Source organism: Geotrypetes seraphini, chromosome 2 (genome assembly GCF_902459505.1).
Source record: "Geotrypetes seraphini chromosome 2, aGeoSer1.1, whole genome shotgun sequence".
Taxonomy (NCBI): Eukaryota; Metazoa; Chordata; class Amphibia; order Gymnophiona; family Dermophiidae; genus Geotrypetes; species Geotrypetes seraphini.
The window spans coordinates 63,930,669-63,945,121 of record NC_047085.1 but is presented as its reverse complement, the minus strand read 5'-3'; the positions used below and the strand labels follow the sequence as shown (position 1 = coordinate 63,945,121).

At 48.0% G+C, this 14,453-nt stretch overlaps 1 protein-coding gene across 6 annotated transcripts in view; it reads left to right on the top strand.

Annotated features, from left to right (window-relative positions):
• Positions 1 to 14,453, top strand: part of LOC117355087 — a 118,187-nt gene that overhangs the window by 40,160 nt on the left and 63,574 nt on the right. For all 6 annotated transcript variants that reach the window (XM_033933099.1, XM_033933096.1, XM_033933093.1 and 3 more), the window contains exon 2: positions 13,308 to 13,654. In XM_033933099.1, coding sequence (XP_033788990.1) covers positions 13,359 to 13,654 — 296 coding nt within the window. In that variant the 5' untranslated portion in view covers positions 13,308 to 13,358. The remainder of the gene's footprint in view (positions 1 to 13,307; positions 13,655 to 14,453) is intronic.

Sequence of the window (14,453 nt, the reverse complement as noted above, 5' to 3'; positions counted from 1 at the left end):
CAACCCGACCATGTGCCTCAGGCCGCGCCCCCAGGTGGGACCTAAGGCTCCAGGGCCTATTCTGATTGGCCCACGCGCCTTAGGCCCCACCAGTAGGCGGAGCTTTGGGACGGATGGGCCAATCCGGCCTCTTTCCGTCGTTGGCTGCCTGCCGGACAGGCGGGTTTGGCTCCCGTCTGTCCGGCCAACTACCAAAGGTACGGGGAAGGGGGGTGGGGGGTGTCGTGGGGGTCGGCCAGGGGGGTCGCGGGTCGGCTGGGGGGGCGGTCGGAGGTTCTTGGGGGGGGCGGTCATTGGAGGGAGGGGGGTTTGCATCGAGGGCAGGAGGGCCTGGGATCCCTCCTGCCCGTAATGTAGTGCGGGGTGGGGGGTAGGGGGTCGCCGTGGCCAGGAGGGTTTGGGCTCCCTTCTGGCCCGATATTGTCGGGGAGTCGGCGGTCCTTCGGGGTGGGGGTGCGAGTGGTCCTGCCGGGGGGGGTGGATGTATCGGACGACGGGGGGGGTGGCATCAGGCTTTCAGGATGGGGACAGACCTTCAAGGGGGACAGGCAGACCTTCAAGGGGGGACAAACCTTCAAGGGGGACAGGCAGACCTTCAAGGGGGGACAGACCTTCAAGGGGGACAGGCAGACCTTCAAGGGGGACAGGCAGACCGAAGGGAGTGAAAAAGCTATAAAATAAACCCACTAGCGTGTCAATGTGTTGAGAGGAAGAGGTGGTCTGGGAAATTCTGCTGAGAAAACTCCAGGTCCATTTCCACCCCCCAGTTACCCTAGTCCACTCCACTCAACTGGTTCACATACTGAGTGGGTCTTTGGGTGTTGTTCCTGGGATCTCTTTCAGTGGTTTGTCAGTATCTCCTTGTGGTCCAAGGAAGGAAACTTTGTTAACCTTAGCATTGACCTTCAGAATATATTTGTAACAGCGCTACTTGTGTGGCATTACCGTAGGCTATGTAGTGATGGAAAGAAAAAACAGACCTTTGCACATTTTTGCACTAGGTATATGGTATAGGTATATAGGTATAGGTATTCCTGCACAGCTACCGTAAGTCCTTGTGAAGTTACGGTACCTTGTTCTTTCTGTATTTGACATCTAGCAAGGTCTCTGTTTGGAAGGAATGATTTAAGTTATGGTAAAAGCAGATAGCATTGCTGGTTTTAAAAGGTTTGGACAAATTCCTGGAGGAAAAGTCCATAGTCTGTTATTAAGACATGGGGGAAGCGTCTGCTTGCCCTGGATCGGTAGCATGGAATGTTGTTATTCTTTGGGTTTTGACCAGGTATTTAGTGACCTGGATTGGCTACCATGAGAATGGGCTACAGGGCATGATGGACCATTGGACTGACCCAGTTAGGCTATTCTTATGTTCTCATCTGTAGGGGCCTTTGTTTTCACTTCTTATTTTAATGTATTTTTTCTGGAAACTTATCAGTGTTTTTTTATAATGGGAACAAAAATGGAAGAGAATTACCGTAATGTGTGTGGAATGGGGGGGGTTGTTTAACTACCATAATTTCTTCAGCTAAATACCGGTAAATCAATCCACCTCAACCAGACATAGGAGAACTCACGCACCATTGACACACACTCCAACCAAACACGTGAAAAGAAAAAAACTGTTCATTCTTATAAACAACCTTATAACTTTTAATCTAGAGTTAGTGAGTATGAATTCAGCAACAAGAACAGAAACATGTTAATTCTTATAAACTATAACATTAACCGGTAGATCAAACGAAGAATGGAGGACAAAATAATCTAAATACAGTTACCGTAATTACGGTAAAGTTGTAAATAAACAAAGTTTACAGGTTTATTCAGTCATCATCATCACAGTCATCTGAATCCTTGAATCCATCAAAATCCGAATTGTCATCATCGTCATTAAATAAACTGAGCACGGCCTGCAGACGATCCTCGTTTATTTCCGAAGTGATATCGTCATCATCGTCATCATCATCATCATCATCGCTGATATCCATGTTGTTGCCTCCTTCCGCTGCACTGGTAGTACCCGTAGTGTCATTGGTTTCATAAACAATGCCCGCTTTTCTAAATCCGTTTCGAATGGTATCTGGTGTTATTTTGTCCCATGCTGAAGCCACCCACTTGCAGACTTCTGTGAAAGTTGCCCGCTTCTGCCGCCTCGCGGGTGTGTACTCGTGCGTGCCGCTCTGCATCCACTCCTCCCACTCCTTTCTAATAAAAGTCTTGAATGGATGATTCACTGCGATGTCAAGTGGTTGCAGCTTACATGTCAGGCCTCCAGGTATCACAGTGATGTGGGCACGAGTAGAATTAATGTAGGCCTGAACATTTTTTTCTTTGTGGGCAGCCATGGCATCCAAAATTAACAAGGATTTTTTTGCAAAGAATCCACCCGGTCTTGCCCTAAAGCATTTATCTACCCACAATCTCATTACGTCGCAGTCCATCCATCCCTTCTTGTTGCAGTGCACAACCACACTGGTGGGCAGCTTTTCACGGGGCATAGTGACCCTTTTGAAAATGAGCATGGGCTTTAACTTAACCCCGCTAGCTGAGCAACCAAGAACGACTGTAAAACACGTTCTTTCATGCCCAGTTGTGGTGATGGCAACAGATTTAGTACCTGTGGGGGCTATGGTTCTTGTTGCTGGAATGTCGAATGCCATTGGAATTTCATCCATGTTGATTACGTCCTTTGCAGTGATGCCAAGTTCAGATATTTCTTTGGCGACAAAGTCACGGAAATCAATCAATTTTTGCTGCCAGTCATCTGGAAGTCGCTGGCCAACAGTTGTTCTCATTCTAACTGATAGTCCGTTCCTTTTCATAAATTTTGAGATCCATGTGAAGCCAGCTTTGAAGTCGGGTATTCCTCTTCCATTGGCAAGTAGTTTTGCCTTCATCTGAATCGCAACAGTAGAGACTGATTGATTTTGCTCCCTTCTTGCCAGAATCCACTGCTTCAAGTCATCCTCCAGCTGAGGCCATTTTGGTTTGGCCCCACGACGTGCCCGTTTGCGCGGATTGCATTTCTCCAGTTCCTTCTTATCTTTTCTCCATTCACGCACCGATGTTTCTCCAACATCGAACTCTCTCGCTGCGGCCCGGTTGCCTATTTCCTCAGCTTTCGCAACGACTTGAAGCTTAAAGTTCACTGTATATGACTTTCGTCTTATTCCTGCCATTATGGCGGTACATTTAAATTTAATTGATAAACTCTACTACCGGGAAGATAAATGCAGAATACCAATCTGAAGAGATCAAATTAAAATGTGGGCTCTACATGCAGCATTAATCTTTTATAGGCTTACCCAAAGGCTGAGATGCTGTTGTATAGTCAAAATAGTATTCACTGGGCAAATTACAAGGCCAGATAGAGGGGGGCCACAGCCACGTGGTGAAAAGCACACCACCAGAAAAACAGCCTTGGTGAAAACTAAGCGGCAAGCATGCTCAGACCATTGCGCATGCTTACAGAGCTGGGAGCAGGGCAGGGCGGGCGAAAGGAGAGTCGGGACAGCGCACGGAGAGTCGGGGCAGTGCACGGAAAGTCAGGGCGGGTGAACGGAGAGTCGGGACAGCGCACGGAGAGGCGGGGCAGTGCACGGAAAGTCAGGGAGGGTGAACGGAGAGTCGGGACAGCGCACGGAGAGTCGGGGCAGTGCACGGAAAGTCAGGGAGGGTGAACGGAGAGTCGGGGCAGCGCACGGAGAGGCGGGGCAGTGCACGGAAAGTCAGGGAGGGTGAACGGAGAGTCGGGACAGCGCACGGAGAGTTGGGGCAGTGCACGGAAAGTCAGGGAGGGTGAACGGAGAGTCGGGACAGCGCACGGAGAGTCGGGGAGGGCGAAAGGAGAGTCGGGGTAGCCAGAGGAGAGTCGGGGCGGGCGAAAGGACAGTCGGGCTGCATGCGCGTTATACCCGTGAGCGCGGTATGCAAAAGTTTTTATACATAAAATCGTGGTTTCTGCGCGTTATACCCGTGTGCGCGTTATACACGGGTGCGCGTTATCTGCGTGAAAATACGGTACTGTACTGATCTGCTCTTTTTAGCTGCAGTCTAGTAGTTTGGGGATTCCTACCTGGGACAAGCCTAGCTCTAGGGCTGGGGTTGTTACAGTCTTTTCAATGTCAAACCACCTCTTAAGGCTCCTCCTGTAATCTGGGATCTCAATGTGGTTCTCTCTGCCTTGATGAAGCCTCCGTTCGAACCTTTGGCTACAGTTCCTTTCAAGTTCCTCACTTGGAAGGTGCTTTTCCTTATTGCTCTTACCTCTGCCAGGAGGGTCAGTGAACTACATGCACTAGTTGCGGATCCACCTTTTACTGTCTTTCATCATGACAAGGTGGTTCTGCGTACACATCCAAAGTTTCTCCCTAAGGTTGTCTATGAATTCCATCTCAACCAATCCATTGTTTTGCCTGTCTTCTTTCCGAAACCTCACTCTCTTTTTTTTTTTTAATATAATTTTTATTGTAAAAGCAGTCAAATACACACATCCGTGGTCTGGCAGACGACCACATAACAGATATAACAACAAAGTAAAACAATAGGAAATACAGACGCTTCATAGCAGAGGAGGTGTATTCATAACGTCCGTCATGAAGGAACATACAATCGATGGAATGAAAAGGAAGAGTCTCGCCACAATGAGTCTCAAAGGCGCCCCCGAAAGGACCCTCCTCAAGATAATAAAGACTGCAAAAAACATTTTTGTCATTATTAGAAACCCCTCACCCCTCACTCACCCATCCATCCAACAGACATAACTATCCAGCACAAACAATCCACACATTTCACAACAGCCACCCGCCTAGCACTCCACATACATACCACAATCAACCAATCTCAAGAGTCGCGGGCAAGTAGGCCAAAGCAGGCCCCAATCAAGGAGTCGCCCATACCTAAAAAAGGGGACCATATTTAAGGCAGGGCTCTGGGAGCTGTGGAGTCAGCCGCAACTTGAAATGCTCTCCACAGGGAAACATATACTACCCTATCACGTCCAGTAGATGCCGCATGGGATTGAACTTCAAAAGCAGCGAGCTCCTGCATGCGGTGGAGCCATTGGGCGAAGGATGCGGACTCAGGCCCCACCCAATGTAAAAGCAACAGCTTCTTCACCATTAAGAGTGCAGTGTACAAAAACTTTTGATACGGTTTGGTAAAGCCTGCGGCGGATACGTCCTCCATGTCACCCAACAATAAGAGGCCATAAGACCGGGGAATGGTCCGGCCGATGAGGCCCTCAAGAAAAGGGAGAACCTGGAGCCATAGGGCTGCATGAGGGCACTCCAAAAACATGTGCAGTAGGGTGCCCCTCACTCTCTTACAATGAGAGCAAATGTCATCATCCCATAAACCCATGGCATGTCCCCGAGCCCTAGAGATGTAAGTCCGATGTAATATCTTAAATTGCATTTCCCTAAGGTCCATTGATCCCGTGAATTGAATAAGGTTAGTAAAAAGTTCCAGAAATTGAGTCTCTGTGTAATCAAGAGCTAAATCTCGAGACCACTGGGCCACAATCCTAGGCAGATAAGAGGGGGGAAGCGCATTTTTGAGTAGCCGGTACCAAGTGGATAAAGTATTTGTCTGAGAAGGTAAGAGTGCCAAGTAAGAGTCCAATTTTCCCAGTGCCCAGGTCTCTCCCCACTGTCGAGTAAGGGAAAAATAGTAATGTCTGACTTGCAAGTAGGCCCAGAAATGCGAAGCCGGGAGATCCCATCGGGTCTGGAGGAGTGAAAATGCTGGGAAAGTCCCCGAGGTTTCATCAGAGAGATGTCGCAAGCTGACACAGCCCAGGGAGTCCCACAATTGAAACCCCGTGGTGCCCATCCCCGGGAGGAAGTCTACGTTACCCACCAGGGGCAAGAAAGGAGAAGCCTGTGGGGCCCGCCCCTGCTCCTTCCGCCACCACCACCACGCCCGGCGCAGCGGTTTCAGGAGAGGGAATCGGGAATCCACCCCCGGGAGAGACCGGGGGGACAAATGCAATAAAGATACAAAGGAATGAGGAGCGCACCACGCCTGGATCCATCCCGATGGTGAATACCTATAGTGGCCAGAGATACCCTCATGGACAAAGCGCATTAGGGAAGCAACGTTGTATCTGCGAATATCAGGGAGATTTAGGCCTCCTTGCCCAGAGTCTAGGGATAAAGTAGCAAAACTGATGCGAGCCCGTCTTTTGCGCCACAGGAAAGAAAGAAGAATAGACCGAAAGACTTGGACATCCTTGTTCAGGATCCAAAGCAGAATCGTTTGAAGCGGATATAAAAGCTTCGGCAGGAGCACCATTTTGAATAACGCCGTGCGGCCCCACAGGGAGAGGGGTAAATCCTTCCACTTCTCGCATAGAGCACGGATAGCCTCAATATGATGGAGAACATTGTATTGATAAAGAAGATGAGATTGGGTGCTCAAATAAACGCCAAGGTATCGCATGGGTTTCCGATACCTATGTCTATGAGAAGCCAGAGGCAGGAGTTCCGATTTGGCACAATTAACCCTAAGTCCCGAGACTTTCCCAAAATCTTGAACAAGAGAAAGAGCCTCCGGTAAGTGTGATGGTGCGTTTTCCAAATATAACAGAATATCGTCCGCAAATAGATTGATGCGACTTTCCTTGGCTCCAACCTTAATACCGAGAAGAGAAGGATGAGATCGAATTTTAACCGCTAAGGGTTCAATAGCCAGAAGAAAAAGTAGCGGGGACAGAGGGCACCCCTGGCGAGTACCTCGTGCAAGCGGAAAAGAGGAAGTAAGTTGTCCATTAATAAAAAGCTTAGCCTGAGGCAAAAAATAAAGACCACGCACCCAGTCCACAAACATGCCTTCCAATCCATAGTGCTCCATAACCCAGAAGAGGTATGACCAAGATATGCTATCAAGCGCCTTCTCCATATCGAGGCTCACTATAGCCGCCTGGTTATTTCCCCCTCTACGAGAGTAAATGGCCATCAAAGCTCTCGTGAGATTCATGGAGGCATATCTGCCAGGCACGAAGCCCACCTGATCTTCATGGATAAGGAGGTGGAGATAGACGTTCAGGCGTTTAGCAAGTAACGCAGCTAGCAATTTTGCGTCTTGATTAAGTAGCGATATGGGCCTATAAGAGCCCACCTGGGACAGGTCCTTACCTGGCTTGGGTAACAAAACTACATGTGCCAGATTGTAGCGGTCCACACCTTTTTGGGAGTGCAATGAATTAAAAGCAGCCGCCAGAGGGTCAGATATAACGTCAGACAGAATCTTGTAGTATTCCGGTCCGTAACCATCTGGCCCGGGTGATTTAGTCAATTTAAGGTCTTTAATACCCAATTCCACCTCAAGACGAGTTATGGGAGCATCCAGAGCTTGAACTTGAGTCGGTTGGAGCCGGGGCAGGACGATATCACCGAAAAAGCGGTCTCTATCCGCGTCCGTCGAGGGCCGCTCAGCATACAGATCTTTGTAATACGATACAAATTGATAATGTATGTGTGCTTCAGTCGTATGTGTGTGACCCTGCGTGTCGGTAATAGCGGTGATGACTTGTCGCTTACGATAGGGGCGGACCAAGTGCGCCATCAGCCTCCCAGCTCTTCCCCCCCACCGATGTAAATTATAACGACGAAAATACAGATCCCTCTCCGCTCGCCTCGAGAGAATCGTATCTATCTGCTGTCTAAGTGTACGTATGCGAATACGATCAGCCTCCTGCAGAGTCCCCTGGTGGCGCCTCCGCAGCTGTTGGAACTTGCCCGACAGCAACAGCAGTTCCGCTTTGTCACAATCCGTCCCCTGTGGCTCCGCTCATGCCCGAGCTGCCGGTGACTAAACCCTATCCAGTCATACAGAGAGCTAACCACGGGGATAGGATTGTGACTAGTCCCAGGGAAAAATGTGTATTTCCCTTTAACTTAAAGCAGGCTGAACTGCAGGGAGTAGAGGAAGGGGAGCAGAACAGCTCAGAAGAGCTCCAGAGGAACCTCCCTCCTCCTGTTCACTCTCAGCTGAGACTCATAATGAAAAACCCACGACAAGCTAAGCAAAGAGTGCAGGTAACTCCTCCCCCTCAGAGAGCAGGGTGTGTTCGGTTGAACAATATAGAGGCTGCTCTGAGGAGAGGAGAGTTAGTTGGCCCTGAGCCAGCTCAGGGAAGGGTCTCTCCTGATTATGTTCCTGACTGTGAGGATGTGATAATGCAGGAAGCTGACACTGACCCTGTTGCCAACCAGCCAGCTCTGCCTGAACCCATGGATTGGGGAGAAAACCTTGGACTGCCTGAAGACATGCTCCTGGAGTGAGGATAAGTGGCAGGTCTGGAGGTTTGTGCAGGCAGGAGCTTTCTCTGTTTGATAGAGTATTGTTGTGCAGTAGTGCTGCGTGTGGGAAACTGCATAGATTTGTGTTAAGAAGAAAAAAAAAAAACGTTTTTTTTTTTTTAGTTAATTCAATTGGCCTGAATTGGGGACTCATGTATGTGAATGTGAGGGAAGTAAATGTTGTGATTTTGGGGAGAATTCACTTAAGATCCAGGTTGGGATAGTGGGGCCATTATTGGCATTCTGAAATATCAGAAAAGTGATAAGTGAATTCCTTTACTCCCCTCCCCCCACCAACAGCTTCTCTGTTGGTTACAGCCAAGCTTTAAGACTTGCTGAGCTTGGAGGCCCAGAACTTGTGTGAGGGAAAAGGTTCCTTTGCCTTCTTAAAGGTAAAGACAACCCCTCTAAAGTTCTGTTAATGATTGCAATACTGAACTGTTACTTACCAGAATTGCCTGATTGAAGGTAGCAGTGGTAAACCCATTCCAGTGGGTCCACTCCATACTTTATTTTTGATATTTGTTTAAAGCATTCTATTTTGGACTTTGATTTTTCTTTGAATGCTTAAGGGAGACGGTGCTCCCATCATCGTTTCACTGAATAAAGTGACTTTGAACAAGTGAAGCTGATTTGTTTTATTTTTGATATTTGATTCCTGACAAGTAAAGATATTCCAACAGGACTTCCTTCCTTCATCGGAAGCACGCCGGAGTTGCGCTCGGGTGAGCAGGGACCGGGTTCCGGAGAATACAGGTACCGGCCTTGTCACAGCTTCCAATTTCTTTTTCCTCCCCGCGACATACGCGATAACGAAGCCCCGTAACACTGCCTTGGAAGCCTCCCAGAACAGCCCAGGATCAATGTCAGGATCAGAATTGGTATTGTAGTAGTCCAGCCATTTTTCCCTAAGGTATCTACGAAAACCAAGATCTTTAAAGAGGTGTCCCGGGAAACGCCACGTCCGATCCGAAGAGTCAGCTGTAATTTGAAGAGAGAGCGTCACAGGGGAGTGGTCGGAAAGAGGAACGTCCTCTATCTCCACAGCACAAACAATGGGCAGCAGCGTGGGAGAGAGCAAGAAGTAGTCAAGACGAGTGTAAAGATTGTGAGGATTGGAATAAAACGTATAGGTACGCTCCGTGGGGTGGAAGAGGCGCCAAATATCTAATAGTCCTAACTGCGTGGTCAAAAAGTTAACTCCTTTACCCATGTGGTCCTTAGGGAAGCATTTAGCTGGCGCACAATCTTGGGAAGGATCCGCTGTTATGTTAAAGTCGCCCCCCATGAGGATTTGGTAACCCGGGTACTGTGTCAGCCGCGACATCAACCCCGAGAAGAAACAGTGATTATATATGTTAGGGGCATATACATTACAAAATAAGTATTGCTGTCCCCAGAGCTCTCCCAGCACTATGACATATCAGCCCTCTTTATCCTGGATAACCTTATGCAATTGAAACGGGAGTTGTTTATGGACCAAAATGGCTACCCCCCTCTGACGAGTGTTGTAAGAAGAGTAGTACACCTCACCCACCCAATCCCTCCTAAGTTTCTCGTGTTCTACATTTGTGAGATGGGTCTCTTGTAGGAAAGCAATATCGATACGTTCCCTGCGGAACCAGGAAAGTATTTTTTTCCGTTTGACCGGGGAGTGGATCCCATCCGCATTAAGGGATGAAAATTTTAGATTAACCATTGTCCACCCGGCCTGGAACGATAGGAGCAGAAAAGACAGTCTGATAGTGATAGAGGTAGAAGAGCCCCCCAGCAAGGCCCTCTCCCCGCTCAGCAGCAAAGGGATCATATGTTAGCAAATGAAGGAAATACATAACTACCCGCGCTCTCGAGACTCCACACATACATCCCCAATCATACCCCCCCACCGATACACTCCCCCCCACCCCACCCCCACCTCCCAGCCACCCCCCCCCCCTCCGAACTGACCCACCTTCCATCACTCTACCCATCCCGGAACCAGTGTAGAACCAGTGCCCCGCACCCCCTCCCCAGAAAACAAAGTGCAGCATGATATCTATATAGTCAGCACAAGAACAACAAAAGTAAACAAACACGCTCTTCAAATGTGGCTATAAACAGAACGTCCATCCCGGGTCTTCACAGCAGGCTGCAGAGGAAGAGAGTCATGCCCCCTGCACGATGAAACGGACCCGGATCCCCCAGAAGGGGATCAACGGGTACAGGTTGAAGGAATATAGCCATGGGATGTGTAAGTCCAGGAGCCACAGTCCAGAGGCCGCCAGCTTCCATCTCTCTGCGGGCCCCGGCCAAAGGATACCATCCCTGCCCTGACAGCAGAGAGAAAGCCCGCTACCTCCCTGGTGGGCGAAACGATACGTCAATCAGGCCCACACCGGCTTCAGATCCCTCAAGGAGCTGGCAGTCCCTCCAGGTATGAACGAAGCGCTGCTGGAGTATCCATCATGACCACGCCGGTGTTGGTTTGGATGCGCACCTTAGCAGGATATTGAAGGGTGAATTTAATCCCTCTGGCATGAAGCTGCGTGCAGTAGGGCGCCAAAGCCCTTCGTTTCTCTGAGAGCCGGATGGAAAAGTCCTGAAAGAGCAGAAGCTTGGTGCCGTTGTAATCCAGGGAGCGGGCTCGTCGATATGCCTCCAAGATACGGGCCTTAATTGCATAGTTGAGAAATCGGGCTATAACAGGACGTGGTCTGGCCCCCTCAGCACATGGCGCTCCTATGCGGTGTACCCTTTCCACATGCACCGGGCCCAGGGAAGCCGTGAGTCCCAGGGCTTGAGGCAACCACGTGGCCACCAGGTCTCCTAGCTCAGTGTCCCGGACCGACTCCGGCACCCCTATGAGCCTTAAGTTATTTCGACGGCTGCGGTTTTCAGCCTCCTCAGCCCGATCATCCAGCTGCTGGATTTTTGCTTCCAAGGCCGCCAGTCGCCCATCCGCCGTGTCCGCCCAATCTTCTTGGGCCGAGATTCGCTCCTCAGCCTGCTGGAGACGCGCAGCGTGGCCTGCAATGCTGTCTTTTACTTCTTCCAGCACAGCATGCAGTTTAGACAGCTTTTCATCCAGCAGTTTAGAAAGATGGCAGACTGAGACTTGCATGTCTGCCTCGTGCTGGGACGCAGCTGCCGAGATCGGGCTGGGGGCCGCCATTTTTTCTGGCTTGACTGACCTCTCTTTTCCAGGCCTCGGGGTCCGTATCGGCATGCCGGCCGATCGCGGCTGATCTGCGCGCCTCCGAGCGCCCACACGGAAGCAGGAGAGAGCCTGAAGTGAAATAATATAAATTCAGCGCGGTACGTGCTGGCTATCAGCAAGTTGTGCGGCGGTTTCTGGGGGAAGGAGCGGAGCTCGATCTACTCGCGTCCGTTCAGCGCGCTAGCATCACGTGACCCCCGAAACCTCACTCTCATTCTGGAGAACAGGCTCTCCATACTTTGGACTGTAAGCGGGCTTTAGCTTACTATTTAGACCATACTAAGCCCCACAGATCATCTCCTCAACTATTTTTGTCCTTTGATCCAAATAAATTGGGACGTCCTATTTCTAAACGTACGCTGTCTAATTGGCTTGCAGCGTGCATCTCATTCTGTTATGCTCAGTCCGGACTGACACTGGAAGGTTCTGTCACGGCCCATAGAGTTAGAGCTATGGCAGCATCTGTAGCTTTCTTCCATTCCACTCCTATTGAGGAAATCTGCAAGGCTGCTACTTGGTCCTCAGTTCATACTTTTACATCTCTGGATGCTTTCTCCAGACGGGATGGACACTTCGGCCAATCTGTTTTGCAAAATTTGTTTTCCTAATGGCCAACCTTCCCTCCATCCCTCTTTTTGTTAGCTTGGAGGTCACCCATCAGTCAAGAATATGCTGCCTGCTTGTCCTGGGATAAAGCACAGTTACTTACCGTAACAGGTGTTATCCAGGGACAGCAGGCAGATATTCTTGCGTCCCACCCACCTCCCCAGGTTGGCTTCTTAGCTGGCTTATCTTAACTGGGGACCGCACGCCTCCATCGGGCGGGAAGGCACTCGCGCGTGCGCGGTGCGGCCTACTAGAACTTTCCAAGTTCTTAGAGTGCAATCACTCTAAAATTGTCCGTACAGGGGCTCCGTCGGTGCCGTCACCCATCAGTCAAGAATATCTGCCTGCTGTCCCTGGATAACACCTGTTACGGTAAGTAACTGTGCTTTCTGTGTCTATTAGGGAAAAGCTGAGCAGATCAGCCCCATAATGATAAAGTATGGCACAGTGGTTAAAGCTACGCCTCAGCACCCTGAGGTTGTGGGTTCAAACCCACGCTGCACCTTGTGACCTGGGCAAGTCACTTAATCCTCTCTTTGCCCCAGGTACATTAGATAGATTGTGAGCCTGCCGGGCAGACAGGAAAAAATGCTTGAGTATCTGAATAAATTCATGTAAACCATTCTGAGCTCCCCTGGGAGAACAGTAAATAAATAAATAAATATCTAGTCACACATCAGACAGCTACCAGATCCATTTTCCATAAGTAACAATTGAGGTGGGTGTTGAAGAGGAGAGAAATATGGTAAAATTAAAAACCTCATCAAGGTAGTAATAAAGAAAAGCCTTCCACCAACTGTAGTGAGTTTAAATGTTGGGGCAGAACAAAAAGACAAGAGTTCAGTGATCTAAGGAGAAAATCAATTTTGAACTAGACAACAAGAGTTAAAGTCAAAAAAGGGCATTAGAAATGTAGAAATGCAATTCTGAATGTAAATAGAAAAGATGCATATTGTGCTAAAACTGATATACAGCTAATAGTCCTTGTGCCTTGAGAGCAGGCCCTAATCACTATGGTAACTGAAGGGTAGTAATAACCTTCATGCCTTAAAAGGTAAATTGTGTCATAATGTTAATGTACATGGTGTAACCAATAAGTAAACTTGTGTATTATATACTTTGTATTTTCTTCCTTTCTTTTTTTATCCCCTTAGGGGAAGGTTGTTTAACTAATCTCTGCTAAAACCTCTGAATTTTCTTTCTAGACCATCTTCTGTTCACTAAATTTGTGAAGCTGGGTAAAGGCACAACATAGTATGGCTGCCTGGGGAACATTTAGTGAATCAGATGACTGTTATTCTGTTCTGAAGAAAGACGTGAAAAAGATGGAAAAAGAAATGAAGTGCAACATGGATCTAATTGAGAACATGCAACAGGCATTTGAGCAGTGTGCTAAACAGTGTTGTATGACATCTTCATCATCAGAACCACCAGCACACAAGAACTCCTCATCAAAACTTCCTCAACATACTCAACATACTCAACAGCCTCAAAAGACTCAACATCCTCAACAGCCTCACATGGAGGAGTGTACCTGTGCAGGGCTGACTATGTAAATACACAGTTTTCAATTTTATTTTATAGTTAGTTACAGCATTACTTATTTGGATTATAGGAAATTAATTTGAGAATGTGAAACCAGGTGAACATGGTTAATGATGAAAATTAAAGTATTATCCCTATTGTACTGTATTAGGATATCATGGGAAAGGATTTGAAATGGTAAATATGCTGAGGATAGAGGTCTACAGTGTTTAATGTCAAAATGCAATAATATGGGTTTAAAGGATGGAGGTAATGCATGATAACATTTCTGTCACCATAATATAGGCTTATTGATAAAAAAAATTCCTTAGTTAGAAAGTAATCAAGTAGCATGTGAATACAAGAGAGCTATATATATATATTTTTTTTTTTTTTGTTGTTGTTGTTGTTATTTACTAATAATTGTTAACTAAAATGAAATAAGTCCTCACCAAGTGATCCCTGAACTCCCCATACTGCAGTATCTGATCATGTATGGCATTCTGTTAAGGTAGACTTGAATGGGCTTGTGATTGGCACAGATGGAGAGAACTCTTTTACCTAGATCACTATTGCACAGGGAACTAACTTATTACAGTTTAAATTGAATGGTTTATTCCAAAAGATTTCAGTCTCATCCCTGGAGAACAGACATTTAACAGAGTCAACCCATATGGAAGAAAGCCTCAGGTCTTACTTGGCAGAGCTTACTGCTCAAACCACCTCCACCCACATCATTGGCCAAAAACTTCCGTGATGAGTGTGCCACTAAAGCTATTATTTTTAGAGGACTGAGATTGTAGAACAACTCTCTTGTGACTGTGTTT